This window comes from Cylas formicarius, unplaced genomic scaffold (assembly GCF_029955315.1).
Source record: "Cylas formicarius isolate icCylForm1 unplaced genomic scaffold, icCylForm1.1 PGA_scaffold_3__17_contigs__length_32017465, whole genome shotgun sequence".
In the NCBI taxonomy this organism is placed as follows: domain Eukaryota; kingdom Metazoa; phylum Arthropoda; class Insecta; order Coleoptera; family Brentidae; genus Cylas; species Cylas formicarius.
Genome location: NW_026844326.1, coordinates 16,010,016 through 16,028,968, shown reverse-complemented (window position 1 = coordinate 16,028,968; position 18,953 = coordinate 16,010,016). Strand labels below are relative to the sequence as shown.

The window sequence follows — 18,953 nt, the reverse complement described above, 5'->3', positions numbered from 1 at the left end:
GAGGAACGCCCAACAACATGCTCTGAAGGTTACTTATTATATAACTTTGAGCTATACTTGTATGTTTTGGTTAGGCACAGTTTAAGCTTAAAGTTAACTTGAAAGGTTTTCACTTACGTGGAGGTATAAATCAGGAATTCGATGTTTAAATCTTTAATGGCGAAAAATCTCTTATGATCGCGGAGTAGTAGCTTTTCCGGTAGCAATAAAATGCGGCGTTACGTCATTAAAAAAACCATCCGTGAGTGACAATATAATAACGGATGGAAGTCCGATATGATCTATTTTCCCAGCTTTCACTCGAATTGCAATAATTACGTCAATTAAGGCGTAATAACGTGGATAAATCAACCGGGCAGTACCGTATCTTTATATAGTATACCGTACCGAAGTTTGCAAAAAAAAGCTCATCGACAATTGTGACAAATGGTTCGAAGATTTACATCTACAATTAGCGTTTGTTTTATGTAATTTGCGGGGTTTAGCAGCGCGCTTTCACTTCCACTCTTACTTCTGCGAAGTGTGTTTTTTGTCGGGTCGCAACCGTAAAAGGTCCGAGCGGAATTGCGCGACGATCGGTTTAGGTGTAAACTTTTTGACGTTTCTCGACGTTTGTAAAAGTTAATGGGATGCGAAACACGAAACTTTGTAAATAACGTCATCTTAATTAACGGTTAATATGCGGATGCGGAGAAATTTTCTTAAATATTTGACGTCGCCCGGACAGAGGTTTTAAATAAACCGTATTTTGTGAACGATGGCAAAAACAATCAACCCATTTTACCTAGGATAATTCAGGGATAATTTATTCTGTCAATTTAATAATAATTTTCCAAGTGAGTTGCAAAGTAGGTCAATCCATTAAGCATATATTCTTTTAGCTTTCCCTTACAATACCTTCCATTTGAACGCTTTGTTTTCAATATACAGTGTGTCAAATTTAACTTAAAAATGGTTATTTTTATTAATAGATGAATTGTAGTTTATTGTTTAATTTAACCGAAGCGTTATAAAAAGTTTACAGGAAACAAATAAGTCGCGTAAACCATCAACCTAACACCCTCAAGTCCACAAACGTTTGTCAGAAAAAATTGGAGGTCAAACCACTTCCACGCAACCAAAGATTTTTCATTACTACATTGACCACTTTCATATATAGATATTTTAGGTAAAAGTCGGTGCTATATTTGAAAACAAAGCCGTTTAAATATAGTTTTTTTTAATTATTTTAGCCCAAAAATATAACAATTAACGAACTGACTTGATTTTTTCTAATACCCTGTATAGCAAACATGAATGGAAAAATCATTTTTTCCGTGCTGTATATAAAGAGAAAAGGTGTGTATTTTGCTTTGATATTATTCGGTTTTGGACAAAAATTTATAACACAAATTATGTTTTTCTACTCCCGTCTGTAAAATACCTAATTACCCACCGATCTAGAGTGGGGGAAGCGTCACTTTACCACATCCGAGCCACTTCGGACATTTCCGGGATTTTACCGCACGGATTTGGAAGCAATCGGATGTTTTCGTAGATAATTTCCCACGCTTTTAATTTTGACGTTTGTCAATTCTGACGCTCATGTCAGTGAATGTATTCGTGTTGTTTTGCGAAAATGTACCTAAACACTAACAGTCGTAGAAAAAGTATAGTATGCGGTAAATTTTTTAACTCACTCGTTTATTAAACACTCGCTCCGCTTGTGTCAAATAAACTCGTGAGTCAAATGCCGTTTACCGCACTTGTTGCATAATATACTATTTCCTACTCCCTAACCTTCGTTAGTCATCCTCGCAAACAATTCCGGGACTTTATTCTCGGGCTTGGCAGCGATCGGATGTTTTCGGTAAATTTTATCCACCAACGGTGTTTTGAAGTTTGTCAGTTCTGACAGTGACATCTGATGTCATTTAGTGAATGTATTCGTGCTGTTTTGCAAATATGTACCCACCGACACACCTAATTGTTAGTAGGAAATTCTACCTACCATTAGACAAAATGTCTCATTAATCTTAACTGCACCTCACTTACAGATTTGAAATGGAACATTCAGTATAATGTGGTACATCATACTAAAAGTTGACACTTTACCAGATAATAAATAGTTTTTTGAATTCCTGTATTTTGTATCACCCTAACATTGGGTATAATTAAATTTTCATAATGAAATTTAGTTTACTACCAATATCAACTCCTTGATGAATCTAAGTTCAACTTAGCTACTCACTATCATTAATTTAATGTGTAATATCTGTTTATTTTTTGTTTTATAAAATTTGATGTTTTTATTTAAAAATTTATATTTTTTAATTAATTACATAACAAAACCTATTTCAATATTTTTACAATCGTGCTTCAAAATACGCACTTAAATTTATTTTTGCATTTAGGTACTTAGTATACTCGTATAGATTATAATAAAGAAATTTGCGTTAAAAACTAATTCTATTGTTTCTGGTTTGCGTATTTACGTGGGTAGGTATTATGCAAATAAAATTTCTCATTTAAGGTTGTTGATATGTTAACGATTTTGGTGTGAAAAGTCACAAGTAACAGAACTATGATCTTTCACGTAAATTACCTTGTGAACGGTAATTGGTGTCTCGTTGAAAACTCTAAACAATCCCGGTAAAGGTCCAACGTTACCAAACGATAAAAATAATTGCCGGTTCCACGCGCGGTACCTACTCGAACCGAACTTGACATTTGGACGCGGGCACCATCCTCGTCGGTATTTTACATAAATTGAGATGAATATTTCGTAATGGGGCCTCACGCCGACCCATCCGCTCGCCCATAGATCGGGTATGCATTACGGATAAAAATTATGGTAATCCATCATGCCGAAATGCGAGAAGCGTGTCTGCCTCGCCACGAAACATTGACAAATACGTCTGTGCTTTTGAATTTTAGACTGAAGACAATGGCGTAGACCAAGTATATGTTTTCTGCGCACATTTTGCTTCTGTACCTATAACGAAAACTATAGCTAATGATTTTTATTTCAATATTTAATTATTTATTTAATACTAAAAGTACACTGAGTCCATGAAGGTCTTGTGTGTATGTGTGAATTACAACGTGAATGTTAAACAAACTAACCAATCAAAACAAACCATCTTAATATATACGGTTATTACTCAATTGAAAACAATAACTTAATGACACATTAACAATTAATCCCCACACACGGTGTGCTCCTTGGTGTATCACATTTTTAACCTGGTACTTGAAACGGGTGTTTACCCAGAACCTTGGAAAATTGCCAACGTTTATCCTATTCTCAAAAAAGGTGATCCTTCCGCAGTTGAAAATTATCGATCTTATGCAATTTTTCGAAAATAATGGAGATTATATTACATATTATCTGGTTTTTATGCTAAAAAAATGGTTTCTCCGATACGTTGAGGTCCCGGTGAACGGTCGATAGTTCATTGAGATTGAGGGCTGTTGTTCCAACTTCTGGTGTGCCTCAAGGTTCTAACCTTGGACCACTTCTGTTCAATATGTTTATAGATGATCTCATGTCTTTGATCATATGCGACAAGCTTGCCTATACGGATAACCTAAAACTAAAACACTATAACATCCATATTCTCAGTCAGTGGTGTACTGAAAATGAATTGCATCTTGACATCAGCAAGTGTAATGTGGTTTTTTACCACCGCACAAAAACTCCTATAGTCTTTAATGGATGGTACTATCCTGACTAGACTTGCCACTGTAAAAGATCTGTTGATTTTATTTGACCAGACGTTACTAAATGGTTTCCAGTGCAATGCTAACTTTGGGATTCGTAATAAGAATGTGCAGGCATTTTTGTTATTTAACTGTTATGTTGGGTCCAAGCTTGACTATGACTCGGTGGTATGGTCCCCAATATATAACTGCCACGCTCAGTCGATTGAAATTGTGCATAGAAAGTTACTGAAGCATCTCATGTTTAGGGAGGACAGTTCGTATCCTGAGAGGGGAGTTGATAATGATCTTCTACTGAGGGGGTTCGCTGTACTGCCTTTGAGCTTGCGCAAAGACTTGCAATATGAATCATTACTCTACAAGTTAATTCATTTGGGAATCGAATATCCGTTTCTTCTGGAACGTTTTTATGTGTCGCGTCTGGATGAAAGACATCAATCAACTTTCTTTTTGCAGTTACCCAGATCCAATATCCATTTTCAACCTTCAACATCGCACTGTGATTTATATCAAGATGGTCTCCAGGCGATACTTAGGTAACATCGATTGGTGTCGAGTTGTCCGTACTGACATTTTCTTTCTTCTTTATGGGTCATGTTACCTGTTCGAAATGATATGATGTGAGACGAGACAGAGAGAAAATCGCAATTTTCAACATGTCACAACATGTGTTTGCTTTGATATCCTATTGTGCTTGAAACCGTGATCATTTTATTGAAGAAATAAAGTGTAGAAAAAGCAAGTTCAATATTGACCAGTATTGAAAATAACGGCATATATTTTTCTTCTACTCTAGTATATTGCAAATTTTCAAGTGCTATAATAACTGGACAAATGTTAGACAAAATAAGTGTTTAATTTACTTTTTCAAGCACCATTATAAAAAATCTTATTAAGCCTTGTGTTTACGAAAACGCAACTGAACGTGGCAATGGACGCCAATGAACAGTATTATCTCCAAACCCGTTTAAAACTAAACTCATATTCGGACAACAAAAATCGTGTTGTTATCCATACCCGAATTTTAATTAAATTATGGTAATTACCAGTGAAAAGCACCTGTCGAAACATGATAAACGACGGAAAATTGCGCAACCACGGTCGGTAACTATTTTGTGTTAATTAAGCGAGCTTTCTGTATTAAAAAAGCCGCTTCGCCACTCTTAATAAAGTTTTCGGATAGTAAAAACGGTATCAAATTATATACAATTTTATACTTATGCACAAGCTGTCATTTAAAAGCCAGCTACGTTAAACATTATCGATGATTTCTGGTACTTTCGTATTGGGAGCGATCGGATGTTTTCGGTCGATATTTCGTGACTAAAGCCTAGTTTATATGATCGCAAAATATTCTATTTCGGCCGTAACGCAAAGAGAGCCGGTTATTTAGTGTACTACTAACGTGTTCTGGCCCGTGTTCTGCATAAACGTATTCTTGTTCTTGAGGTATCTGAACACTGATAACTTTAGATTTTTGATTAGAATTGTTTATATAATATACAAATCAAGTAGCAATACTAGCAAAATTTTGACGTTAAGTTTTAGCTACTTTACGATCAGCGTAATAAACGGAAGTTCAGATTAAGGTTGCTGGTTTTCAATTTATTCCCAACCATCTAGAATAGATGACCGGGTAACTATATCGAAAAATAGGATAACAAGTGTTGTCTAGGCGCAACAAAAGTAAACATTTACACGTTCATCGGCTTTCGGAAATATTTGCCGCGACATCAGATTAAGGGCATAAAGCAATGTTCGTTTTACTGTAGGAAATGCAGCATGCACCCATTTAAAGTCGACGCACACATTTTCAAGATAAGTTGAGTAAAATTCTTTAGATAAGATAACGCGAATGTAGCCGCATTGTCTTCGCCGGGTATCAGTGTTTTATTGTTATTTCTGTCGTTTGTTTCTTACTTACCAAGTAAATTTAAAGTAAATTAAGTTTAGCAGATGAACTCGGTTTTTAACCATGGTCGTGTCCAGTTGGACGTTATAAAAAACGTCGGCCATAATTACACGTGGATGTGGTATTTTTGAATATGCAATAAAATTTTACCATTTGATAATTAAAAAAAAACCTCTATTATTCCCTATATGTATTGAACGTATGAAACGTATTGAAATTAAAAAAAGAATTTTTTTTTGTGATTTTCAAACCACTTTAGGTAGTTCATTGACATACACTGATTTCAAGCACTTAAGATATACCAGTGACATTCGTATGGAATGCAATGTATTGAATATTTTTTTAAAAATTGTGAGCTATTCCTATAATGATAACTATTTTCGAAATCCGCAGTCAATTCGGAAAAAAAATTATGTCTTGCTTTTTTTCCGGAGGTAAAAAATAACAAAAAATATTTCAAAAATATGTTGTAGAATGTGCTGTACAAATTGGGCTCTCTAATTTCGGAACACCCTGTTTGGATCTTTTCTTGGTTGGTGTATTTTTAACGACATAGGCAAGCTATCAAAATGATGGAAAAAATTAGAGCCTGCAATGACATTTTCTTCAATATTTTAGATTTTTGGAACCGGATAAACTGTATTACATCATTAAGAATGCAAAACTAATCAAAACCAGAACGAACAATTTAATATGGCCTCCATTCAGAAAAATTTTATCAAAACCTTAGAAGGGATTTTTGATTTCGATAGAAGAAGAAGCCCAAAATATTTCAATGAAAATATTTTTGTAATTTTTTTCTAAATAATAACGAGTTTTAACACATTTCAAAATATTTGTTATACCTACAATATCCTCAACCTATCAGATACCTGGAATAACGAATAATAAAGTTCGCATATTCGCTGAATCACTAAAGTGAGTGGAATCACTACTAACCAAAATTTTAATGAATTAGTTGAAACGACACAATCGGAAATATAATATTTGCTTTTTAAGTACTTCAAATAAAAGGTCATTTAAAATCTGTCAATCACATGTCTGTTATCCATTTTTTGTATATACCGAGAGTTATTGAAATGATATAATATATAATATATATTATATATATTGGTAATATATATAGTAATGGTTAAGAATAAATATATCCGTACCTTTCACCGAAACTCAAATCATATTCCCGTTGAGATCATGTAAGTCCTGACTGATAGGAACGCACAGAAGCAATTTTTCCCGGCATAGGATCTGTGGAACGGAAATTAAAATGCACTCGTTTTAAATATAACTTTATGCTCGACTATTTCATTCTCACATTACATTGTGTGATATTTCAAAATTATATTCAACGGAATGTTTAATATTCGGACTAGCCTGGTTCTGCTCTATATTTAGCTGCTTTGGTTTAGTTGGGACTCCTCCCTTGCCTTACTCTGTATCTAGATGATTTCGTTGCACCCTTTGGTCAAAGGAATTTCCACTTCTTTGGAAAAGCGGAAAAGGTGCTTGTCTTACAATTGGGTTCAGATTCACCTTTTTTATTTTAAAATTGAGGTTGCGAAAACTGTATATTATTTTGTTCCATAACATGTAATTATTGTTGATTAGTTTTGGAATTATTAAAATTTAAACGTTATTATTAGAGACTAGCGTTGTATATTTTACCGATGATACTAATGAAGAAACTTGGCAAAAAGTTAAGGACACAGCTAAAGCTAAAAAACTTTGGTTTGTTTATTTTTCAATGAAACTTCCACAGGCCACTGTAATGCTTTTTACAAAACTTCTGGAGTTTCAGTCAAGCTCTGAAGAAGCCAACAGGATGATTGGCCAAACGTCAGCAATTTCGACTAAGCAAAAACCGACGCAGGAGGAATCCAGAAGTTTTGTAACAAGCAAACCTTGGTTTGGTAAAAACTAGTTAACTCTAAATACTTGTAAGTCAAGTTTTCTTTGGTTCCTCAACAAAAAGAGTAAATTTTTTCCATACCTAATTTTAATTGCTATAACCTAAGTATCGGTGATAGATTTTCTAAAAGGCAATGTTTCAAAATAAAACTGATAAATATTACTGTGTAGGATGCAGCTGATAACTGCTGTCCCCGCTGGTCTTTACAAAGAAATATTTTTAAAGGTTATTCTAAATAAAAACAGAATGCATCCTTCACTCAGTTTATTTAGGGAACCAACGATTACGTAACTGAATCAAATATATGTTAGGGCAGTTGTTCGGTTCATTTATAAGAACGAGTGCTACATTTAGCCAATTGTTCATGGCAGAAATTGCAGACGCCTTATATTTACAGTACCTAAGATTTTGAATACGTTCAAATAACGACTTTAAAGTTTCACTTCTGATAGATGCCTAGGACTTTTTTTTATGTATTATAATGTAATATATAAATAGATATTGGGTTGAGAAATGTTTGAATCAATGCATGTCCATTACGTTATCTTGTTTCATAAATAAATAAATATATCAGAGTTTATTTTAATGTTAATATCAAAGTGGATGAAATTTAGGCAACGAATTTTTTGAACTGAACACTTCCAGATATGTTACCTCGAAGACGGTTCATCAAGGAGAAAACGGAAACACAAGCATCTCGGTAGATTTATTAACAGCAAAACGATTATGACATAATTTTCTTCGTTCGTTCGCCATTTACTTTCAATCTGTTCGGTGCTTTTTTTTTCCTCCGCAAATTACAGTTACCGATACGAGGAAGAACGATTGTTCGTTCGGGCAAGACACATCGAAATCGTTTCCCTTGCGGTGAAGCTGCACGAGGAAGCGATCGAATGTTGACGAAAAACATGTCCGCGGACGTGAAACACGGAGCAAATCAAACAATAATCCATTTCTTTAACGGTTTGCTAGTTAGCTGGAGAGCAATTTTCTCGGAATGCGAGCGGAAAAATAAAACCGACCGAGAGTTTGTTTACACTTACCCAGAGTATCCCCCCGAAGCGCATTGATACCGTTTCTTTTTTTTATTGCGAACAGGTGATCGGTTTAAACACGCTTTAAAAAATGGTTCCCCTCCAAAAGAAAATGACCAATCATCCTGATAAAAAATGAACCACAAATAATAAGTTTTTATATTCTTAGCTCTAACATACGTACGAAATGTGAAACACTCAAATATTTTCAATACGACGCCTTTTTATAATATCAGTCACAATTTAAAATATCTATTCTATCCATTCCAAAACACTCAGTTCTACGAAAAGCACCACTTTAAGGAAAAATAAATAAGAACTAAAAGTTCAGATTTTCACGAAAGGCCCTTTTTGCAAAATGGGAACCATTGAGAATAACACCTTGCTCAACTTATTCAGTCACTGGTGACTAAAATGGCGTTTATGAAACTTAGTATTTAACCAGCGTACATTGAGATATATTTTAACAGATGGTTTCATTAATTTTCAGGCCGAGAGATTAGCCGATTATGGTAGGCTTCTAGGGGGATCCCAGCCGGCACTTGACGGACGAAGGCGAGATTTGGATAGAATTCAAGATCTATTTCCCCACGATTACTTAGGGCTCCACATACCTGAACCCAGTTCGACTTACCACATCGTAAGTCAACATTTTCTCATAATTCCAAAACCTAGGCTCTAAACTATTTTACATGACAACAAAAAAACACAGAAAAATGTCAGTGCTATAGAAAAAAATAATTAAAGAGTTTAGATAAATATTCTACCATATGTTCAAAAGTTAGATTAATGTCCCGATATGTGTTTTTACCAATAGTTGTTTTAAAAAGGGTTATTCGAATCAGTAATTTGAAATATTTTTTAGTTCGTACACTCTCTCAAGCTGCTTCATGATTTGGATTTGTAGGTATGTCGACTTGCTGGACCAATTCTTGTTTGAAGGTTTTAGAGCTTTGAAAAATAATTGTTTGGAATTCCATTGCCTTTATTTGAATTAATCTCGACGTTTCGGTCGGTGTATATCTTCAATCGTGCTAATGAGAATAATGACAAATCCTGTGCGCAACAGGTGTCACGGCTGATCGCTGATGTGTGAAGTATTGCTGTATGGTAGAGCAAGTTGAAAAATCTTAGCTTATTTAAAGACTGGAAAGAGAAGTTGTATTCTTTACTTCGCCTTTACAATAACCTTCTGACCAAAATATTTGCCAAAGCTTCTCCAATTAATATCGGTGTTAAATGTAATTGGGCTCTGCAAGACTGGACGTAGTTTACAGGTATTGACTGTATCGACTTTTGGGATCAAATAGGTAGAGAAATATTTTTGACGTTTCAAGCACAAATCGAAGCAAACTCAAGGTTTGCTCTTATACCCGTACACATTTGCTTTTTTGAATAACCATGGGTATTTATTTCAATATTTTCTTGCAATGACATTACTGTTCCCTCTTTTCTACATCCCGTGTGTAACTACTGTAACTTATGAACTTATCTCCATTCATTTTCACCCAAAGCTTTTATTGTAAATTTTTCATTCTGACAAAAGTATTTTGTTAGAATTGTATTTTTTTAAAATAATGTGGAACGTGGTACATTGCAGGTTCAAAAAAATTCAGAAACTCGAAATCTTTTTTCCGTCTTAAAAATCTATTAACAAATCGCCACCCTTACGATTTGGACCACCTTACAAAGATTAATCAATGGCTCAGTAGGCTAGTGCACAATCTTCATTCGCACATAACAGAATAACGTGAATGCAAATTGGGTAATTACCGAACAGATGTCAAATAAATTAACGAGATATTTCATCAACGCGACCCGGTCCCTTAACGGGGTGCGGACGAAAGACTATAAGGAAGTGTCCATTTGCATATGAATGCGCGTGTTAAACTGAAACTTATGACTTTTCTACACCGATACGTACCCACTCCAACGGTAAAAAGGTTATGTGGTGAGAAGGTGGAATAGCAATGAATGTAAGCCACGAAAAAGGTTAATACGACAATTATGTGAAAATTTCCATCTATTAACTAATAATTTCTTCCTTTAATGTGTTATTATAATATTTTGTTTAAAAATCTGTAATTTTTTATAGTCTGTTTCCTACAAATTAAAACAAAGCGATCCAAGTTGAAGAACCTAGAGCTTATTGGGGTATAAATCTTTTTCATCCATATAGCCCACCTCCATTTTACCAAAAGTTGAGGGTTGCGAGTACTGTGATTATATATGTTCACTAAATCTATATAATGTAAGCTATATAGACATCTTCTAAATGAAAACTAAACAAATGAACATTGGGAAGTAGGAAAAAAATGTAGTGTATAGATGCAAAAATTCGAATAAAAATTGGCGGTGTTCTTGTTCCCTATGTTCGTTTCCCAGGAAATCCTAGCAGTTTAGGGCACACCCTGCAATTACTTCACATACATACACTTTTTGATATAACTTATAATAATTATTAACAGTAGATATAATTAGCGAGATTACTATCCATCAAATTAATATTAAATGACATTGCGTAGCCTAACAAGCAAAGGATAATCCTAACGTATATATATTCACATGTTTTACATTTTTAATTAAACGAAAATAGCACGAATATTTTCAGCCTCTTGCGCGATGCCGCTTTTCATAGAACCATGTTAACACTGAAGGGATCATCAAGGTTCCGTTAAAAACTATAAAATCAAACTCGCTCCGTCCGGACGATAAATAAATCAACTAATCGCCTCTATTAATCTCTAAACAACTGACAAACGCCCGTGGAATGTCTTCACATTACGACATTATGCAAATGATACTCAGCAAAGCAAACTAACATATTTATGTCTGCTAAGTCACTCATTCGCTCGTTCGATAATAATTTAATCTTGGCCCTCGAAAAATATAACAAACTCGATACCTACTCGTTAACCAATACCTAATTGCACAGAAATTGGAAGAACTTCAAGCGTTTAAATAAGGTATCGGAACTATTTTTATCGTATCGATCAAGATATTATATAATTATAATTTAAAACTTCATTTTATAGCAGAATTACGGGGATACAAATCTTTATCCAGTGCGACGAACTGTTTATTATTTAAATTGCGACGGGCGCCGGTACAAACGAAAACTATTCGAAAAACCGTTAAAATGTATAGCTCGTATCATTTTCATTACACTTTCCGAGATTTATTGGACCACAAACAAGTTCTTAATTATATCGCTTGACCCGTTTCTATAAATTCAATAAAAAAAAAAAACTTTCGAAACGCGTATAAAAACGTCGCTGTTATTAAATCATCCTGTCTAGCGTTTATCTTTTTAACTAGTTTTTTTACGTAATTTGTAAGCTGGTAAGGATACCATATTACACGCATTCTGTTTCTACGTTGAAATTAATTGTGTCATTTAATGTTACTAGACTATTTAGAGTAACTAGATGTTAATATTGCACCAATGTGTTAGATACTTATGGAGTTGGACTATTTAGGGTAGATGTGAATGTCGCGCTGTTTCATTAGGAATATACATTTTATGGTGTTACCCTAACCTAGATTTTATTAGATTATAGGTCGATTATTAGCATGTTATTGGTTTCTAAATTAACTTTACCATCTAACAGTATAACATATAAGAAATAATAATCCCAATATGGAAAATCCCTGGGATCCAGAAATTATTACCATGGATTAATTAATAGCCAAAAAAACACAGAGCAAAAACAATTCTTTTAATCCTAATTTACAAACAATTAAAACTACGGCGAGAAAAAAGGCATTCAATTATCGAACCCCAGAAGTACAAAGGGACGTATTTAAAGACGATGATTCTAAAAAAGCGACAATCACTTCTTCTAAAAAATCAACCTAATTGCGGTCCACCAGCGAAGCTGCAGCAGACGAAATATAGAAATGCTCAATTTGTGATACAAATTACGTAGCTGATATGCGATCCTGTGTATCGTGTGTATCGTTGAACTTTTAACCTGCCATGTTGCTTTTTTTTGTTCTCGTTTTTATACTTCAGTTGATATTTTTAAGTTTTTGTTCCTTAATATTTTTAAAGAATATTCATTTATTTACCTTTTTTATGTACCAAATGATAAATATGTGTATTTGATATGAAACAAAAAATAAATAATGTTAACTCAGCCTAATTACCTGACAGAACCTTTTGTTATAGTTAAGACATCACTATCGCATAATAATTTATTATAAAATACATGTTATTATTAAATAATGATAGATAACATTCTACAATGGCACGATGTTATTTAACACATTTTGATCGAATTTGACTAGTCAATTAAAAAGTAGTCAATTGACGGCCACTAGGTAGGACTACCATAAAAAAAAATTATATTGTGCATTTTAATGTCCGAAAAGATTGCTAACTTATTGTTGCACTTATGTTAAGTTAAATTACAAATTATTGTAAATTTTCTGAGTGTTTTCTAAAATCTTTTGTTTTTATTATAAGGCAAATACAGTGAAATATATTGTGAAAATGGTGGTGGAAATACTTAGAGTAGGGAACCACATCAGCTGGCTTCTTCAGTGCTTAAGTCAGTAAGATGAGTGAGTGTACCCGTCTCTGTTGAGCAAAGCATAATTGTAATGTTGCTTATCTGTGAAAACGTGAAAATATCCGAAATTTACCTAAGACTGCTTTTCCAGTTCGGAGAACCTACCCTTTCATGATCAAGAGTGAAGATTTGATAGAAACATTTGAGGCAAGGCTGTGAAGGAGTTGCGAATCACACCAAAGTGACTTCGCAGTTCTTCTAACCAAAACTAACCAAAACTATGGAAGTGAAAAATCGATTAGAAAACAACCAGATTTCAGAAAAATCTCAGTACACTGAGATCCAAAGTTGGCAAATGGTGATCAAAAAGCCGCTCGGATTTACCTTTCTAATTTGCTCGTTTTGACGACGAAGAGGAATATTTTTTGCATAAAATTTTCACCTGTGACGAGTCATAGATGCATCATTACACTCACGAATCAAAGCGTGCAAGTATGGAATGGAAAAAGAAAAGCGAAGAAAACCCCGTGAAAGCCAAAACTCGATTGTCTTTTGGGAAAGTGTTGGCCACGGTTTTTTTGAATTGGAGGGGTCCTACTGCTAGATTTCTTACACGGACGTCACAGACTATTAATAGAATTTACTAATCCGGTCTCTTGGATTCAGTCCCATCCGCGAGATGTAGCGCCTCCACAACTACTCCATGCCCCACAGCACATGCCACACAGCAGCAGAAACTGCCGGAAATGAACTGGAAAGCACTTGAATAACACTTATGATTTTAACATGGCGTTGAGTCTAGCCTGTAATAAGCGCTTCAAGTAAAGAGATATTCGTGTGCAGTCGGTTAGACGCCCGTCCACGGGGCCGCTACGAGAACAAAATGAAAAAATTTCCAAAACGTTTTAAAAAATGTATAATAAAAAAAGTGAATTATATAGAAAAATAATTTGTAAAAATGTAGCTATTTTTTATAAAATAAATTTTGTTTATACAAAAGGTTAGTTTATATTTGACACTGAGTGGTTAAAAACGCCATTTTGAGGTTGCTCTTGGGTGTACTCAAGGAAGATTTAATTAACAGTAATATAGAATTATATATAGTATTTATAAATGAACAATGAATGATACGAATGAACAACCCCTTAAAAAAAGTTCATGAAACCAACATGGTGTTTAGCAATCGATTTTTGTGCTATCAATACTACACGTAATAACACAAATTTTGGACTATTGGTAAGAGATTTTATTACGTTTATTTCAGAAGAACAAGTCGTTTCGCAAAAAGTCCCTAGGTGACCTGACCGTGATGGAAAACAACAATGGACCCTGCAGCAGAATATTCCTAATGGAAGCACCTTGTGCCATGTCGCCTTCCCAAATGCCCGTGAATGCCAAAGCTAGGCATTTATTCCTGTTTTCCGACCTGCTGTTGGTCGCGAAACCACGATCAGCAGGCAATTTTAAGCTGAAGGAAAGCGTTAGGGTTTCGGAACTCTGGGTGGCACCTTACTCCGATTCCGAAACGGGGTTTCTTCTGGGATGGCCCTCCCCGGCACGTACTTATCTTGTTAGCTTTTCGACGCAAGCGGCGCGAGACTCGTGGTGGAGGGAACTGAATCAGGCGTTAGCTACCCAATTGCGATTCGAACCTCCAACTACTAATATTAAAGTAATATTTTTAGAAAAGTTGTTCGCTTGCAATTAGTCAATGATTGATGTTGCTTTAGGTTGTTTACCGAGATCCCCTAAGTGGAACGGACTGCTCGAAAACATTGGGAGTAGGCCCGGAAACATCTTCTAGTGATGTCGCCAGATTAGCTCTAGACGAGTCTAGAATGTGCGATACCGCTTACACCCTTTACGCCCGCGACAGAGATAACGCCCCCTGTCCCCTTATAGGTTGCGAGAGACCGCATTCCATTCAATTGGCGCGATTGCGACAGTCTCTTTGCGCTGAAGAGGGCTTCGATTTGACCCACTGCAACAACAGTCGGATACCTAGCGACGTGGTGTTCGAATTGAAACCTACCGTAAAACCGAGCCCGAGAAAGTATGTTTTCAAGCTCAGAGTGTATATAAAGTGTATGTAAACGGTAATTTCAGAACACCATTAAAACTCTTCCGAAAGTCTAGCTGCAGGGTGTTTGGAGTACCATTGTCCAGGTTATGCGCGAACAATACACTACCTCCCGTAATAATAGCATGCTTGAGGGCCTTGTTCCAGAGAGGCCCCCATACGCAGGGTATCTTTCGAAGATGCGCCTCCGCAAGAGCTTTACGAGAGTTGAGGGAAAAAATTGATTCTCATGGTAAATAATCCTCAATATTGCGGGTTACTTTATGGGACAATAATCGTTTGGTTCCAGGTGCTGTAGTTACTGAAGAAATCGCGAACGCTCCCGCTCTCCTCTTAGGTGCACTGCTCAAAGATTTTTTGAGGAGTTTACCGGAACCCCTCTTGTGCGGAAGCGCCCAGGACTGGCTGAGTGCTGCTACAAGCGGCAGGTTAGACCTGCTAAGAAGACTACTCGGCAATCTTCCCAGAGAAAACCACATGCTTCTGCGTTATGTGATCTGCGTGTTATACAATATAGCGAAAAGGGCGAGGTTCAACTTAATGTCGGCGGCTAATTTGGGTGCGTGTACAGCTTATTTTTATTTCACTAATTTCATTCTTTGTGAACGGTAAAAAACTAATACCTATTTTTTTCCGTGTCAGGTGTTTGTGTGGGACCGAGTATGTTGTGGGAACCATGTCAAAATGCTCCCCTGCGTACGCTACCAACTTTAATCGAGACTTTGATCAACAACTGCCAGGCACTGTTCGGATCGCAAGTGGTCTCGCTGTTAGGCGAAGCTGCCAACGATAGTGGGGCTGAGGAATCTGACAGCTTAAATTGTAAGTAGCCCCTACTAACCCTCCCCTTGACGCAGAGTTAATTTATTTTGTATGAATAATTGTCCGAAAAATAGAGATTCAGTTAAATTATTCAGGAAATTGGAAGCTAGAATTTGAATACCTCATAAAATCGCTTCTCTGACAGGATGCGTTTTTTGCATTTTGTAAATTTATTATATATTTAATATATAATAATATATATATATAATAAAAAAAGTACCATATTTTTACTGTAATTTAGTTCATTGCTGTTCAAAATGTGAATTGGAGTTTTCTTTTCTCCACGAGATGGTAGGAGCTTTTTTACACATTTTTATATATTTATTATTGCAAACAAGATAAATAATAATATTTTGATATTCCTAACAGTGTTGTTATGCAAATAATGTTAATTTTCAAGTAAAATGTATTTTTTTTAAATCTTATTAACAGATATTCTAAAGAAAGTAGATATGAGACAAATCTGTAAAAACAAGCCGTATATTTGATGATGGGCACACATTGTTTTTCCATCGTGCTCTTGCCGACCACTATGGAACTTTCGCAAAATCTATGTAATCTTTCACGTCTCGCCGAACTTCAAAGTTACGGCAAACTTTGGTAACTATAAAAAATGCTGGCAGTAGTAGGGATTTCCACTGATATTTTTTGAAATATCTCTCGGACGAAAACCGTTAGTAGAAAATTGTAGCTCTCGACACAGTTTACCATACTGTTTAAACCAAATTATCTCATCTTTTGTCGTTTTTTATTTACGAATATTAATTTATCCACAGAAAACGGAAATTTTCAGGATCTTTTGGAAGTTTGGTCGCAAAACAACACACCCTGTATATAATTTTAAAAAATGTTCGAAGTAGAGGATATAGCTCTGGATCTCCCACGTTCCCTGGTCCAATGGTTTGAACACCTTGTACAATAGGTAAAAACCTGAAATACAAAAATTTTAGCTGTCCATATGGTTTATACGACCATACGGTCCATACGACAATGTAAAAAAAAACTGAAAAATGAAACACAACTTCCTAGTTATCGTCAATTATTATTGTAAGGGAAACTGTATTTTTTAAAAATACTTCCCGACTCCAAAGCCTCCGCAGTTTCAATAGGCTTTGTTAGAGGATAAAACATTATTTACCTCTTAAATTTCAATTGGATGGTTTAAAATTTCGGACACTTATTGTGTTTCATAGCAACGTCCAAAAAACAGTCGAAAATCGAAGAACAAAGATGGACGCCGGTGTCAGATCCGGGTTATTTCAATTTGCTTATATCTCTTGGATTGATTAAAAGCAGCCAAATCTGAACCGTTGAAAAGTTATAGCATTTTAAGTCCCCGTCTACAGAGAACAAAGAACGGACAGACAAAAATAAAACAAATCTTTTTTTCGACCCAGAGATGATCTCTGTTCCCTATTAACATCCGTTGCCGAGATGTAAGTTTCCAAGCGCGTATACTTTCAAAAAATTCCATTTCATCGATTTTTCGAAAATAATAAAGTAACAAATGTCATAATTCCACCGATAGATTCTGTGCGTGTTACTGCTACGCCTAGTGCACATGATTTTAAAACGCAAATTTATATTTTTCCCACATAAATACATAAGACATCGCAAAATCTGGCAACAGTGTGTTTATATCCTATTATATCCCCTTTCAAACATTGTTTGCAATATCTCAATGTCAACATTTGATTTTGATTTTGATAAAGACACGGTGTTGTCGACACAATTGTCATGTCATAATATATAATTTCGTGAAAATCAAAACTTTTAGTTCTTATTTATTTTGATAAATGGATTTTCATCAAGTAAAAGCCACCTCAGTTCAATCCCAAGTACTTTTGAAACCTACTTATTGGAAAATGTTTTTACTTCATTTCGTAGCGTTGGGTCTGTCATTGGACTCTGCCGAATTGAGCAAAGATCAGAAATCGTTGAGCCGCGACTCCGGTCTGACACTTTCGGAAGACGACAGAGAGAGTCCCGGTCTCAATTATAACACCGCCTCCTTCCACCGGTCAGATTGGGCCAGACAAGCTGCTCGCATACGTTCATTGGACAACACAAGCTCGTGGATAGAAGAAGACGAAGCGTTCTGCGCGTCTAGCGAGAGTTTGTGCTCGCCTCCTATTCCGCCGAGGAGACCTCCGCCCCTGAGGCATCTGCCTCCCGTGCATTTGCCGCCGGTGTATAGGCCGCCGCCACCTCCACCCCCGACTTACGCGACGGCGAGGATACTACTGGTTACAGATGCGGAAAGCGAGAGTTACGTGTGAACATTATTTTGTATGACGGAACTATATAGGAAAGGAAATTAATTAGTTGAGTTGCGAAGAACTTATCCGAAGAGGATCTCAACCCTAAGGGTAGATATATGACGGTGTTTAGCATCGGTTCGAGATCACCTCTGCAAACCTATAATTATTGTGTTTTGTTTGACAAATATTTGAAGATGGTCTTTCGTTCTCGAATTCTTATATATCGTGCATAACAGAGTTGTAGTAGTTCATTTGTACCCAACAAAATTAGCAACTAAATATAACCAACATTGATTTTTTAGACCATTATGACATGGAGCGAAAATTCATTTATTGTTGAACATGTTTCATCTGCCATTTTGTACAAATTGTATGTTCATTATTAACAGATTTAGTTAGTTATATGCTTTAATTACATAAAAACCAGATGCCGCGCGATTCGTTTTGGTTTTGTACGTTTTTAATAAAATTTATTTCATGTACAGTATTGAAGTTCCAAATATTTTGGATGTATATTTTTTGTAAATATGTGTATTGTAGATAGTGTTTGTGAGAAACGTCACGGAATATATTTGTTTGTCGACTGGTACCAGACCAATAGACGAATTCGTAAACTTATAAATTTTGCCATGTTCTAGAGTTTATTGTTTAGTTAAGTCATAAAATTTTGTAAGTTTATATAGATTTCTTTTTGTAAAAAAGTGTGTTCTTTAAAATAAAAA

The 18,953-nt window shown here is 35.4% G+C and overlaps 1 protein-coding gene across 1 annotated transcript in view; it reads left to right on the top strand.

Moving 5' to 3' along the window:
• Window positions 1-18,890, top strand: part of LOC132700060 (rho GTPase-activating protein 20-like) — a 280,908-nt gene extending 262,018 nt beyond the window's left edge. The window contains exons 3-9 of the mRNA XM_060667172.1: window positions 9,045-9,194; window positions 14,333-14,740; window positions 14,799-15,121; window positions 15,175-15,380; window positions 15,438-15,707; window positions 15,791-15,970; window positions 17,858-18,890. Coding sequence (XP_060523155.1) covers window positions 9,045-9,194; window positions 14,333-14,740; window positions 14,799-15,121; window positions 15,175-15,380; window positions 15,438-15,707; window positions 15,791-15,970; window positions 17,858-18,249 — 1,929 coding nt within the window. The 3' untranslated portion in view covers window positions 18,250-18,890. The remainder of the gene's footprint in view (window positions 1-9,044; window positions 9,195-14,332; window positions 14,741-14,798; window positions 15,122-15,174; window positions 15,381-15,437; window positions 15,708-15,790; window positions 15,971-17,857) is intronic.
• The last annotated feature ends 63 nt before the right edge of the window (window positions 18,891-18,953 follow it).